Source organism: Hyla sarda, chromosome 12, assembly GCF_029499605.1.
Source record: "Hyla sarda isolate aHylSar1 chromosome 12, aHylSar1.hap1, whole genome shotgun sequence".
NCBI lineage: Eukaryota > Metazoa > Chordata > Amphibia > Anura > Hylidae > Hyla > Hyla sarda.
In genome coordinates, this window is record NC_079200.1 from 11,613,038 (window position 1) to 11,627,449 (window position 14,412).

Genomic DNA, 14,412 nt, shown 5'->3' on the forward strand with positions numbered 1-14,412 from the left:
GAGACACCCTAGTTGAGGAAACACTGCTACACTCAGTGGTCTCCAAACTATAGACCTACAGATGTTGCACAACCACAACTCCCAGCATACCCGGACAGCTAATGGCTGGGAGTTGTAGTTTTGCAACAGCTGGAGGCACTCTAGTTAGGAAACACTGCTATACATCAGACTATGGACCTCCAGATGTTGCAAAACTACAACTCCCAGCATGCCCGAACAGCCAACAGCTGGGCATTGTAGTTTTGCCACAGCTGGAGACACCTTTGTTGGGGAAACACTGTTATAATCCAAATTATGGACCTCCAGATGCTGCAAAACTACAACTCCCAGCATGCCCGAACCACCAACAGCTGGGAGTTGTAATTTTGTAACTGCTGGAGGCACTCTAGTTAGGAAACACTGCTATACATCTGACTATGGACCTCCAGATGTTGCAAAACTACAACAACCAGCATGCCCACGTCCAGGCTTGCTGAGATTTGTAGTTTTGCAACAAGCGGAGACACCCTGGTTAGGAAACACTGCTATACATCAGACTATGGACCTCCAGATGTTGCAAAACTACAACTCCCAGCATACCCGGACAGCCAACAGCTGGGAGTTGTAGTTTTGTAACTGCTGGAGGCACTCTAGTTAGGAAACACTGTTATTCATCAGACTATGGACCTCCAGATGTTGCACAACTACAACTCCCAACATGCCCGAACAGCCAACGGCTGGGAGTTGTAGTTTTGCAACAGCTGGAGGCACTCTAGTTAGGAAACGCTGCTATACATCAAACTATAGACCTACAGATATTGCAAAACTACAACTCCCAGCATGCCCGAACTGCCAACGGCTGGGAGTTGTAGTTTTGCAACAGCTGGAGGCACTCTAGTTAGGAAACACTGCTATACATCAAACTATAGACCTACAGATGTTGCACAAATACAACTCCCAGCATACCCGGGTAGCTAACGGCTGGGAGTTGTATTTTTGCAACAGCTGGAGGCACTCTAGTTAGGAAACACTGCTATACATCAGGCTATGGACCTTTAGATGTTTCAAAACTACAACACCCAGCATGCCCGAACAGCCGTTGGCTGTTCGGGCATGCTGGGTGTTGTAGTTTTGCCACAGCTGGAGACACCTATGTTGGGGAAACGCTGCTATAATCCAAATTATGGACCTCCAGATGCTGCAAAACTACAACATCCAGCATGCCCACATCCAGGCTTGCTGTGATTTGTAGATTTGCGACAACTGGAGACACCCCGGTTAGGAAACGCTACTATACATCAGACTATGGAACTCCAGATATTGCAAAACTACAACTCCCAGCATGCCTGAACCGCCAACAGCTGGGAGTTGTAGTTTTGCAACAGCTGGAGACACCTTTGTTGGGGAAACGCTGCTATAATCCAAATTATGGACCTCCAGATGCTGCAAAACTACAACTCCCAGCATGCCCGAACAGCCAACAGCTGGGAGTTGTAATTTTGTAACTGCTGGAGGCACTCTAGTTAGGAAACACTGTTATTCATCAGACTATGGACCTCCAGATGTTGCACAACTACAACTTCCAACATGCCCGAACAGCCAACGGCTGGGAATTGTAGTTTTGCAACAGCTGGAGGCACTCTAGTTAGGAAACACTGCTATACATCAAACTATAGACCTCCAGATGTTGCAAAACTACAACACCCAGCATGCCCGAACAGCTAACGGCTGGGAGTTGTATTTTTGCAACAGCTGGAGGCACTCTAGTTAGGAAACACTGCTATACATCAAACTATAGACCTACAGATGTTGCACAAATACAACTCCCAGCATACCCGGACAGCTAACGGCTGGGAGTTGTATTTTTGCAACAGCTGGAGGCACTCTAGTTAGGAAACACTGCTATACATCAGGCTATGGACCTTTAGATGTTGCAAAACTACAACACCCAGCATGCCCGAACAGCCGTTGGCTGTTCGGGCATGCTGGGTGTTGTAGTTTTGCCACAGCTGGAGACACCTATGTTGGGGAAACGCTGCTATAATCCAAATTATGGACCTCCAGATGCTGCAAAACTACAACATCCAGCATGCCCACATCCAGGCTTGCTGTGATTTGTAGATTTGCGACAACTGGAGACACCCCGGTTAGGAAACGCTGCTATACATCAGACTATGGAACTCCAGATATTGCAAAACTACAACTCCCAGCATGCTCGAACCGCCAACGGCTGGGAGTTGTAGTTTTGCAACAGCTGGAGACACCTTTGTTGGGGAAACACTGCTATAATCCAAATTATGGACCTGCAGATGCTGCAAAACTACAACATCCAGGTGTTGCAAAACAGCTGGAGGCACTCTAGTTAGGAAACACTGCTATACATCAGACTATGGACCTCCAGATGTTGCACAACTACAACTTCCAACATGCCCGAACAGCCAACGGCTGGGAATTGTAGTTTTGCAACAGCTGGAGGCACTCTAGTTAGGAAACACTGCTATACATCAAACTATAGACCTCCAGATGTTGCAAAACTACAACACCCAGCATGCCCGAACAGCTAACGGCTGGGAGTTGTATTTTTGCAACAGCTGGAGGCACTCTAGTTAGGAAACACTGCTATACATCAAACTATAGACCTACAGATGTTGCACAAATACAACTCCCAGCATACCCGGACAGCTAACGGCTGGGAGTTGTATTTTTGCAACAGCTGGAGGCACTCTAGTTAGGAAACACTGCTATACATCAGGCTATGGACCTTTAGATGTTGCAAAACTACAACACCCAGCATGCCCGAACAGCCGTTGGCTGTTCGGGCATGCTGGGTGTTGTAGTTTTGCCACAGCTGGAGACACCTATGTTGGGGAAACGCTGCTATAATCCAAATTATGGACCTCCAGATGCTGCAAAACTACAACATCCAGCATGCCCACATCCAGGCTTGCTGTGATTTGTAGATTTGCGACAACTGGAGACACCCCGGTTAGGAAACGCTGCTATACATCAGACTATGGAACTCCAGATATTGCAAAACTACAACTCCCAGCATGCTCGAACCGCCAACGGCTGGGAGTTGTAGTTTTGCAACAGCTGGAGACACCTTTGTTGGGGAAACACTGCTATAATCCAAATTATGGACCTGCAGATGCTGCAAAACTACAACATCCAGGTGTTGCAAAACAGCTGGAGGCACTCTAGTTAGGAAACACTGCTATACATCAGACTATGGACCTCCAGATGTTGCACAACTACAACTTCCAACATGCCCGAACAGCCAACGGCTGGGAATTGTAGTTTTGCAACAGCTGGAGGCACTCTAGTTAGGAAACACTGCTATACATCAAACTATAGACCTCCAGATGTTGCAAAACTACAACACCCAGCATGCCCGAACAGCTAACGGCTGGGAGTTGTATTTTTGCAACAGCTGGAGGCACTCTAGTTAGGAAACACTGCTATACATCAAACTATAGACCTACAGATGTTGCACAAATACAACTCCCAGCATACCCGGACAGCTAACGGCTGGGAGTTGTATTTTTGCAACAGCTGGAGGCACTCTAGTTAGGAAACACTGCTATACATCAGGCTATGGACCTTTAGATGTTGCAAAACTACAACACCCAGCATGCCCGAACAGCCGTTGGCTGTTCGGGCATGCTGGGTGTTGTAGTTTTGCCACAGCTGGAGACACCTATGTTGGGGAAACGCTGCTATAATCCAAATTATGGACCTCCAGATGCTGCAAAACTACAACATCCAGCATGCCCACATCCAGGCTTGCTGTGATTTGTAGATTTGCGACAACTGGAGACACCCCGGTTAGGAAACGCTGCTATACATCAGACTATGGAACTCCAGATATTGCAAAACTACAACTCCCAGCATGCTCGAACCGCCAACGGCTGGGAGTTGTAGTTTTGCAACAGCTGGAGACACCTTTGTTGGGGAAACACTGCTATAATCCAAATTATGGACCTGCAGATGCTGCAAAACTACAACATCCAGGTGTTGCAAAACAGCTGGAGGCACTCTAGTTAGGAAACACTGCTATACATCAGACTATGGACCTCCAGATGTTGCAAAACTACAACACCCATCATGGAGTCCACTGCCTGTACACCATTCAGAGCGGCAGACAAGACTCGGTCGCCCATAGCAACCAATCACAGCCCGTCTTTCGCTTTCACATGAGAGGATCGGTTGCCACGGGAGACAGCGGCGGCGCAGCAGGTGATGGGCGCAGCCTCCTGTCCCTTTAACCGGGCGGTATAAATCTCAGCTCCCCGGCAGCCCCTCCTCTCCCGGCCGTCTCCTGCAGCTGACACTCCCCGCCGCTCTTATCATTGTGCTGTTGCCTGTCTCCGGGATAACACTGCTCGCCCCCATCCCTCCAGCCTCCGACCATGTCTGCGGGAGAAGAAGCGGCCCCTGCCCAGCAGCCCCAGAAGCCCGAGGAGCAGCAGCCGCCGCCGGCGGAGGAGGAGAAGCCGGCACCGCCGCCTGAGGATGACAAGAAGCCCGAGGAGGCTGCGGCTCCGGAGCAGGAGAAGAAGCCGGAGGAGGAGGCGGCAGCGCCCGCGGAGCCTGAAGTCACCTACAAGTCCCTGGTTCTGTCCGCACACGGCGGCTACGACAAGGTGAAGCTCCAGACCAAGAAGGGGCAGCCCAAGCCCAAGGCCGGGGAGCTGCTGGTCCGGGTCCGAGCCTGCGGGCTCAACTTCTCCGACCTGCTGGCCCGGCAAGGGGTGTGTGACCGCCTGCCGTCTATGCCGGTCTCCCTGGGCATGGAGTGTGCCGGCATCGTGGAGGAGCTGGGGGAGGACGTGACTGACAGGCAGGTGAGTGAGTTCACACTGTGCGTTCTGGAGAGAAAAAACCGCACCCAGCTGTTCTCCTGTCGCAAAACTACAACTCCCAGCATGCCCGGACAGCCTTCGGCTGTCCGGGCATGCTGGGAGTTGTAGTTTTGCAACAGCTGGTGACACCGCATTGGCACCTGCTGGAGGCTGGCATATACATGTATGGTTAACCCTTCCCTGGCGGCTGGGTGTGCCCACTGTCACAGCTGTTACTGGGAAGGATCACTCTGATCTGTGCACAGGGACTACAACCCTCATTATTATGATTTACCCCTCCCTATGGATGAGTGACTACAACCCTCATTATTATGATTTACCCCTCCCTATGGATGAGTGACTACAACCCTCATTATTATGATTTACCCCTCCCTATGGATGAGTGACTACAACCCTCATTATGGATTAGGGACTGCAACCCTCATTATGCTTTACCCCTCCCTATGCACATGGACTACAACCCTCATTATTATTTACCCCTCCCTATGGATGAGTGACCACAATCCTCATTATGCTTTACCACTCCTTATGGAGTAGGGACTACAACCCTCATTATTTACCCCTCCCTATGGATGAGTGACCACAACCCTCATTATGCTTTACTCCTCCTTATGGATTAGTGATTTCAACCCTCATTATGCTTTACCCCTCCCTATGCACAGGGACTACAACCCTCATTATACTTTACCCCTCCCTATGCACATGGACTACAACCCTCATTATGCTTTACCCCCCCTCCCTATGTATTAGGGACTACAACCCTCACTGCTTTATCCTTCCCTATAGACCACGGACTACAACCCTCACTGTGCTTTATCCTTCCCTATAGACCACGGACTACAACCCTCACTGTGCTTTATCCTTCCCTATAGACCACTGACTACAACCCCCATTGTACCTATGGAGCACAGTGACTACAACCCTCATTGTGCTTTATTCTCTATGGAGACTACAACCCTTATTTTAGTCATAGAGCACAGTGACTACAACCCTCATTGTGTCTCCGGACCAGCGTTGTGCCGGTTATTGTTCGCACTGGACCAATCCCGCCCTGTACAGCAGCGCCCATTCATCTGCCCCTATTATTAACCCTTCACTGTCTGCCCGGGGATGGGGCGTGTCACCAGGTTTGGTCGTCTTCGTCATCCTTATTGCGGAGGGGAATCTGATGTTTGATCCCAGACGTGTGTTTTTGTCAGATTATATTTCCCCCCCCCCCTTCTCTTCTTGGGAGGGTCCCTGAAATGGGTTTTTAACCCATAAGCTGCTGATGCTCTCTGGGCGGATGAAGTGGGAGCGACCGTACTGTGGTAGTCCAGCTGTTACAGAACTGCACTCATCTCTCGGGCACATGACGGGGGTTGTAGTGTTGCAACAGCTTGGGATAAGCCATTCATTTCTGATTGCCTCCAATATCGAAAAATTAACCCTTCCTCTTCTGACTGGTATCCCAGGTTCTGTACTTCATGGGTGTGACTGTAACAGCTGGTATAGGGGATGGCAGCCTTGTTGGCAGAGGCCGTGTGATTATGGAATCACCCGCCTTGGCACAGTAATAGCTTCTGCTCTATAGATATACCTGTGCCAGCTGTATTAATGATTAGTTATATCAGTATCTTTATATCTAATATAGGCGATTATCACTGCCTGCACTACCCATCTCCTCCCAGCAGAGGCCGCTCTTGCAGACTATGGCCGTTTGGTTATAATGCATTGTTGGTAAGTCAGTGTTTCCCAACCAGGGTGCCTCCAGCTGCTGCAAAACTACAACTCCCAGCATGCCCGGACTGCCTCTGGCTGTCCGGGCATGCTGGGAGTTGTAGTTTTGCAACAGCTGGAGGCACCCTGGTTGGGAAATCCTGGTGTAAGTAAATGTTGCGGTGGTTCGTTCATCCATCCGGTTAAATGATTTCATGGTCTTCTCCATTCTCCATCGATCGGGTCGTCTAGGTGTTGGCTTTTCTTGCTCCACTTTCTTCGCTCCGGGAGACGTCTTGAAGGAAGATTTGCTTTTGTCTGAGGACCACACCCAGTCATTGTCTTGGCCGTGTAGGATGAGTGCCTTATTGCACTGAGCCGGGCCCTGGTTATGTGAATACACAGCTGTGGTCCCCAGAGATCAGAGACCTTTAGGACAACTTTATTTTTTATTTTTTTATTTTTTTAATAATTTTTTTGGGTGTAATGTGACACGCCTTTCTCAAGACGTACAATTTGTAGTTTATGGGCATATTTAATTTATTTTTAATTTTTATTCTTTTAGCTTGTTGTGCCAGTTTTGGGTAGGTCTGGAACCGTGTGAATGAATATTATGGTACCTATGGGTGCTACCACCCACCAATAAAACCTGGAGTTACTTCTCAAGATTTAGTTGCTGCTCCACAATCTTTCAGGCTGCGCGATCCACAAGTCATACGGGCGGTTCCTGGCAGCTTCTTCTCCGGCCTGCCACTCCAGCTTAGATCTTTCCCTGATTGAGTATAAGGAGAGATCGATCAAAGTCTGATGGGGAGAATTAGAGATGGGCGAACTTCCAGTAAATTCAATTCGTCACGAACTTCTCGGCAGTTGATGACTTATCCTGCATAAAGTAGTTCCGCTTTCAGGTGCTCCCGTGGGCTGGAAAAGGTGGATACAGTCCTAGGAGACTCTTTCCTAGGAATGTATCCATCTTTTCCAGCCCACCAGAGCACCTGAAAGCTGAACTAATTTATGCAGGATAAGTCATCAACTGCCGAGCCGAGAAGTTTGTGACGTATGGAATTTACTGGAAGTTCGCTCATCTCTAGGGAGAATCGCTTAGGATAGGGGATAAGTTGCTAAATTCCGAGATCTCCCAAATCACTAGTATAGGGAATAAGTGTCAGATCGTGGGGATCCAACCGCTGGGGCCCCCTACGATCTCCTGTATGGGGCCCCGGCTCTCTGCATGATAGGAACGACCTTGGCAGCAGGCGCTCAGGATCCCAAAGGAAGTGGTCACATTCAGGTCATAAAGTGGCAAAGTGCAGCAACTTTATTTGATGTTCAACAATAAAACAATGACGTGTTTCGGGGTGAAACTACCCCTTCATCAGATTGGTTGTAGTATAGTCAATCTGATGAAGGGGTACTTTCACCCCAAAACGCGTCATTGTTTTATTGCTGAACATCAAATAAAGTTGCTGCACTTTGCCACTTTATGACCGGAGCGTGACCACTTCCTTTGGGATCCTGAGCGCCTGCTGCCAAGGTCATTTTTTTTCTTATTTGTATCCAGTTTATCTACAGGACACCATCCGGCTGCACCTGGGACCTTTGGGCTGCACAGATCCACACCATCTTTAATGACCCCATACGGGGTCAAGGTGAGCGGCTAATTTATAGAGCCTGCAAATACCTACCCCCCCCCCCCCCCTCCCTCCCTCTATCCAGGGTAACGCACGAGGTGCCGCCTTCCGTTCTCCCTTTCCCCCCCCCCCCCCCCCCTTTCTACTCTCTGCATGATAGGGGCGCATCGACCATCGTACAAAGTGGAGGCCGGCACTCCACCCTCCATGCTGCTCTATGGGAGAGCCGAAGCGCTGCGAAACACGAAAGTATTTCAAGCGATTCGTTTATTCATTCAGGTTTAGGATGTGTTATCTTAGTGTTCCCTTTCTATTTTTTTGAGCAGTCTCTAGATCTCTGCCTATATCCTAATGGGGGAAATCTATCTCAAGGCTAGTGGGGGTGAAAAAAGCCACGGGCGCAGCTTTGAGCCATGGGTTCAGGCAGCATGAAAGTGAAAGGTTGGGACATGCTGAGTCACAAACATAAGAGGACTAATGGTATGGAAGCTCAGGTCATCTTCTGTAGGGGGCAGTCAGGACTATAGGACCATTGGTGGGCTTTACCAATACCAGAAGAGATCTTCTCGATGAAAGGGTCTCCTGATCAGCTGACCTGCAGATTTGGCTTATGCGGGAACCCTCCTGCGCCTCTACATGTGAGTAGGGATTACACAATTCCACTTATGGACATAGCTGCCTCCTACAGGGCAAGAAGGCTCCCTTTATAGTCCCTCAGCCGTAGGTGGGGGTCATGAATGGAGGGTGTTCGACAATGGGTGATGGCTTGTAAACTATGACCATGTGCCTTCTGAACCAGACCGACCCAATGCTCTTGTACAAGCCTTCTTTACCATAAGAACTGTGAATTTATGGAACAGTCTACCTCAGGAACTGGTGACAGCAGGAACAGTTGGACAGTGTGGGCTTCAAAACAGGGTTGGATACATTCCTAGAACAATAGAACCTACCATACCCCTTCCCTTCAATTCCTTGGTTGAACTTGATGGACATGTGTCTTATTTCCACACATATTGTACAAGAGCTCTTTTACTTGTACGTTCTGACCACAGTGCTCTCTGCTGACACCTCTGTCAGGATCAGGAACTGTCCGGAGCAGAAGCAAATCCCCATAGCTAACATAAGCTGCTCTGGACAGTTCCTGACACGGACAGAGGTGTCAGCAGAGAGCACTATGGTCGGACTGGAAGAAAAACTACACAACTTCCTGTGGAGCAAACAGCAGCTAAGTAATGGAAGGATTAAGATTTTTTTTTTTTTTTTTTAATAGAAGTAATTTACAAATCTGTTTAACTTTCTGGCACCAGTTGATTAAAATAATTTCCACCAGAGTACCCCTTTAAGGAACTGGTTCTACTGCCATCTTCAGGAATTGGTTGGAATGGTGCAAAGCCAGATGTTCCCAACCTTTGATCATGGTGTTTACCCATGAAGGCCTAGCCTTGTGGTCTTCAAACTGTAGTCCTCCAGATGTTTCCAAAATCCAACTCCCAGCATGTCCGGACAGCCGTTGGCTGTCCGGACATGCTGGGAGTTGGAGTTTTGAAACATCTGGAGGTCCACAGTTTGAAGACCTCTAGCCTAGGTTCTCCTTATAACCAAGGGCCATGGTTAGTCTCCTGCAGTAGATAAAATCCCTAAATTGTCCCCTATATAACCTCTTCTTCTCAAGGTATCATTACTATGTGCTGATGTAGGACACGCCCAAAAAATATGTAGGTGCTCATCATCTTGTAGGGTTACTACTTTAAAGGGGTACGCCACTGGAAAACATAATCATCATAATTTTTTTTTTTTTTGTTAAATCAACTGGTGCCAGAAAGTTAAAAAGACTTGTAAATTACTTCTATTAAAAAATCTTAATCCTTCCAGTACTTATTAGCTGCTGTATACTACATAGGAGGTTATTTTCTTTTGGAATTTCATTTTTGCCTGACCAGTGTTCTCTGCTGACACCTCAGTCCATGTCAGGAACTGTCCAGAGTAGGAGCAAATCCCCATAGCAAACCTCTCCTGCTATGGACAGAGGTGGCAGCAGAGAGCACTGTGGTCAGACTCAAAATAATAGTATACAGCAGCTGATGACTACTGGAAGGATTAAGATTTTTAAATAGAAGTAACTTACAAATCTGTTTAACTTTCTGGCACCAGTTGATTTTAAATATTATTTATTTTTTTTCCTTCTGTGGAGTACCCCTTTAAAGCAGCAGGCAATGCTGGGGGTTGTAGTTTCTCACATTGGCAGATCATTACAGGAGGGACTTGGCATCTGGTAATGGTATATAGCGCTCTGGTGTGAAGTGTGGGTGTGGAGCTGGCAGCCCCATGTAAGAATTTTAGATATTCTCTAATTATGCGGCTGTCAAAGGCAATGTGGTCACGGGATCGCCCAGCTTTCATCTGTAGAATTCTGTAATCCCATTTCTCACAGCCCCCCTGGGATTTAAAGGTGCCTATAAATATACTTTTTTTTTTTTTAAATATTTATTAATAATTTTAATTATATTTATTATATATATATATATATATATATATATATATATATATATATATATATATATATATATATATATATATATATATATATATATATATATATATATATATATATATATATATATTAAATAAAAAATATACGTATATTTATAAATATATTATATAAACTCTAGATTATATAAAAAAAATAAATATATATTTATGTTAAATTAAATATATATATATATATTATATTTATTTTTTATTTTTTTTATCTATCTTATATTTGTGTACCGTATGTATCCCCAGAAAATGAATTAATGTGACTATAGCAGTTTTAAAGATGGAAACTACGCCTCTGTGTGGTGGCAGCTGGTAATATTCTTTGTTCACACCGGACTATTGCAGATACAGAGTCTTGTGCCGGGTTATGGATTCTAACAATTAACCTCTTAAGATTCTGCGCTGTTAGTCACTTATTTTTTATCCAATCTGCTCCTCTTCTGCATGGGTTTAATGTTCTGTTTTTTTAGTCTTCTAAACCACCAAAAATCCATTTTGTTTTAGAGGTTTTAGTTTTGTACCTTATGGTTGAGTAGTTGTAGAGTATTACAACTTCCAAAATGCATTGTTCACGGACCTCCCACCCCTGCCAGTTGCCTGCCCAGAGCTGCTGCAGAACATTTCGTATCACAGCAGACTACAGCAAGTCAGTGAAGATTGCTGTATTCATTCCCTGTCTGCTCCTATGCTTGTGGCATTGTTCTGTGCAAGGCAGAAGGGTATAAGCACACTTTTATTTTTATATTTTTTTTTAAAGCCCTCCACCAAATGGACAGAGGTGTCAGCGGAGAGCACTGTGGTCAGGCAGAAAGGAAATTCAAAAAGAAAAGCACTTCCTCTGTAGTATACAGCAGCTAAGTACTGGAAGGATTAAGATTTTTAAATAAATAGAAGTAATTTACAAATCTGTAACTTTCTGGCACCAGTTGATTTAAAATGTTTTCCAGTGGAGTTCTCCTTTAAAGCAGGTGTGATTAGTGTTTCCCAACCAGGGTGCCTCCAGCTGTTTCAAAACTACAACTCCCAGCATGCCCAGACAGCCAAAGGCTGTCTGGGCATGCTGTGAGTTGTAGTTTTTCAACTGCTGGAGCCACTCTGGTTGGGGAAACGCAAATAGTTTGACAGCAGTGTAGGTGCAGAAATTGGCCAGAATGATCTGGAGGAAGAGTAAGAAGGGAACCCCTGCCAATCTACTAATTACCGATTGACAATAGTGAGATAATGTGCAGTTTTGCAACAGCTGGAGGCACACTGGCTGGGAAACACTACTCTATGTAGTGTGGTGTACATGGGTTGTTACATGAGGCCCTCGTTTCTACATTGATGATGGTTTCTATGACATTGCTCTCCAGAAAGCATCCTTTAATGTTCTTCCTCCATACACCACAGAGAAATGGCCCTGTAAAGCTTTGGCGGCTATTATGTTTGTTCTAGAAGAACACGGCAATTATACACGGAGATCGCTCGCTCTGCAGACTGTCATCTCCCGGCAGGTGGACTAACCCAGATTCCTGCCTTCATGTTCCTCAGCCTCATTAGGATCCTACCGGCCTCGGCAACACTCGGCTCTGTCAACGCTGGATTTATTCTACGACAAATGACACTTCCTACCGTCCTCCTAGATCTCAAAAGCCCCACAAAGCACTTTGTCGTGTCAATATACAACCCTACCTCCCACTCGCAATACAGTATAATGCGCTCCAGTTGCGATAAGGCCGGGTTCACACCACGTTTTTGCAATACAGTTCCCGTATACATTACAACTTGAAAACCGTACGGAACAGTATTGAAAACCGTATGCCAAAAGATGCGTCAGGTTGTGTCCGTTTTACAACCTGTACAGTTTTGTGAGGCCTCTGCGCCCCACCCCTTGTAGCCTACCACTGTTCTTGGTCCAGGTGAAAAACCGTATTGAAGCGTATGGTTATTTTTTTTTAATATGGGAGTCAATGGGAACCGTATGAGCGTACAGTTTTCACCATATGGTTTTTTACTTTGCATGTTTTTTTTTTCTTGGAATTTAAATCAAACAAGTGAATCTTTATTTATAATGGAGTGAAAAGTTAAAAACGGTTACTATTTTATTTAATTTTTTTATAAAACGGACACAACCAGACATCATTTTTCAAAGTGTGTATGGTTTTTAACCATATACGGGTTAAAATTTGTACACGCGTTTTGAGGAATCCGGCTTTATCAAAAACCAGATGGGAACTGTATTGTAAAAATGTGGTGTGAACTCAGCCGAATACATGTGGGAAGACTCTTCTGATCCTTTAGCTAACTTCCCCCTCACCTTGTGATCAGATTGTGCAGCTCTGTCCCCCCTAGAAGCCAATTATACCCCCTGCTTCACGTGGTGTTCCAGAATTCCTTGTGCCATATTATCTATGAACTGACTAAGTTATAACAATTCAGTCAGTAATGAATGGACTGTGTTGCGATGCCGCGAACGGTGCGGCAAGAACTCTTCCAGCTGTTTAGATGCTCTTCTGTGGGAAACTGAGATGTTTTGCAGATGGGACTTGGCCTTCTCGCACAGAAAGGGATCTCGAGGTTTGAGTTCACGTTGCAGTTGTGCAATATGTTGCAAGTATACGTTGGCAGCCTGTCAAAATTGTATGCTGACATGTCATGGGGTCATTGTAAGGCATTCATGTGAATTTAAGGGTACGTTCACATGGGCGGACTACCTGTGGATTTTGCTACCATTGACTTCAATGGCTCAGAAGAGAAATCTGCAAATCTGCCTCTACTGCGGATTTTCTGCTGACCCATTGATGTCAATGGTAGCAAAATCCACTGCATATTTTCCTTCCGCAGTTAATCCGCCAGTGTGAATGTTCCCTAAAGCTTTATTTAGTCACCATATTGCCCAATCAAATTTGAACCAAAGATGGGGTTGGGTTTGGCTGTACAAGGCCCTTAGATTTCGGTCTTGGCTGAGGTTTCGGTAGTATCGTTAACCTATGTTTGGCATTATAACGCTCGGCTCTCGCTTAGTTTAGTATGGCCAGAGAAGTTTTGCTGTGAAAGTTCTCCAGTTGCCAAAGAGTGAGTCTTGGCTCTCGTAGGACTCTGTTCCTATTTTTTGCGAAGCTGTAACACTTCGTAAGAAAACTAATTTGGCCAGACTAAACTAATTGAAGACTGATTTTAAAATTAATCTATGGTTACTATAGGGTTTCCTTACTTTTGGTGGCCACCACCATCAAGTTGAGGAGAAAATTCAGTTTTATGCTTTGATTTCTCGCTATTGTCCAGTATTGGTGGTTTAGTAGATTGGCAGAGGTTCCCTTCTTAATCTACCAGATCATTCAAGCCAATTTTGGCACCTATACCGCTGGAATGTGTTCTGTCCTGCTTTTCCTGTCAAACTCTATGGCGGTGTTTCCCAGCATGGTTACACTTTAGAAGTCTTCAAATTAGCTCAAGGGGAGGCAATGGAAGGAAAATGCACCATACTCACTCCTGGTCCAGTGGTGCCACCACTGCCCGGTGACAGTGCCTCAAGGTCCCTGTACACGGAGTGTGGCAGCCAGTTACTGTTTCATCCCATGCACTGGGTACAGACTTCATCAGGGCATGTTCATTGGGTGGCCTGAAGGGGTTGCAGCACTGGACTAGGAATGAGCAGAGGGGTGAGTGTTTTTTTTTTTTCTTTTTTTTTTTTTTGGTCAAACCCATTGACAGATGTGATTCGG

At 46.0% G+C, this 14,412-nt stretch overlaps 1 protein-coding gene across 1 annotated transcript in view; it reads left to right on the plus strand.

Annotated features, from left to right (window-relative positions):
* Positions 1–4,183: 4,183 nt before the first annotated feature.
* VAT1 (vesicle amine transport 1) overlaps positions 4,184–14,412 on the plus strand; it is a 78,937-nt gene continuing 68,708 nt past the window's right edge. The window contains exon 1 of the mRNA XM_056548034.1: positions 4,184–4,823. Coding sequence (XP_056404009.1) covers positions 4,389–4,823 — 435 coding nt within the window. The 5' untranslated portion in view covers positions 4,184–4,388. The remainder of the gene's footprint in view (positions 4,824–14,412) is intronic.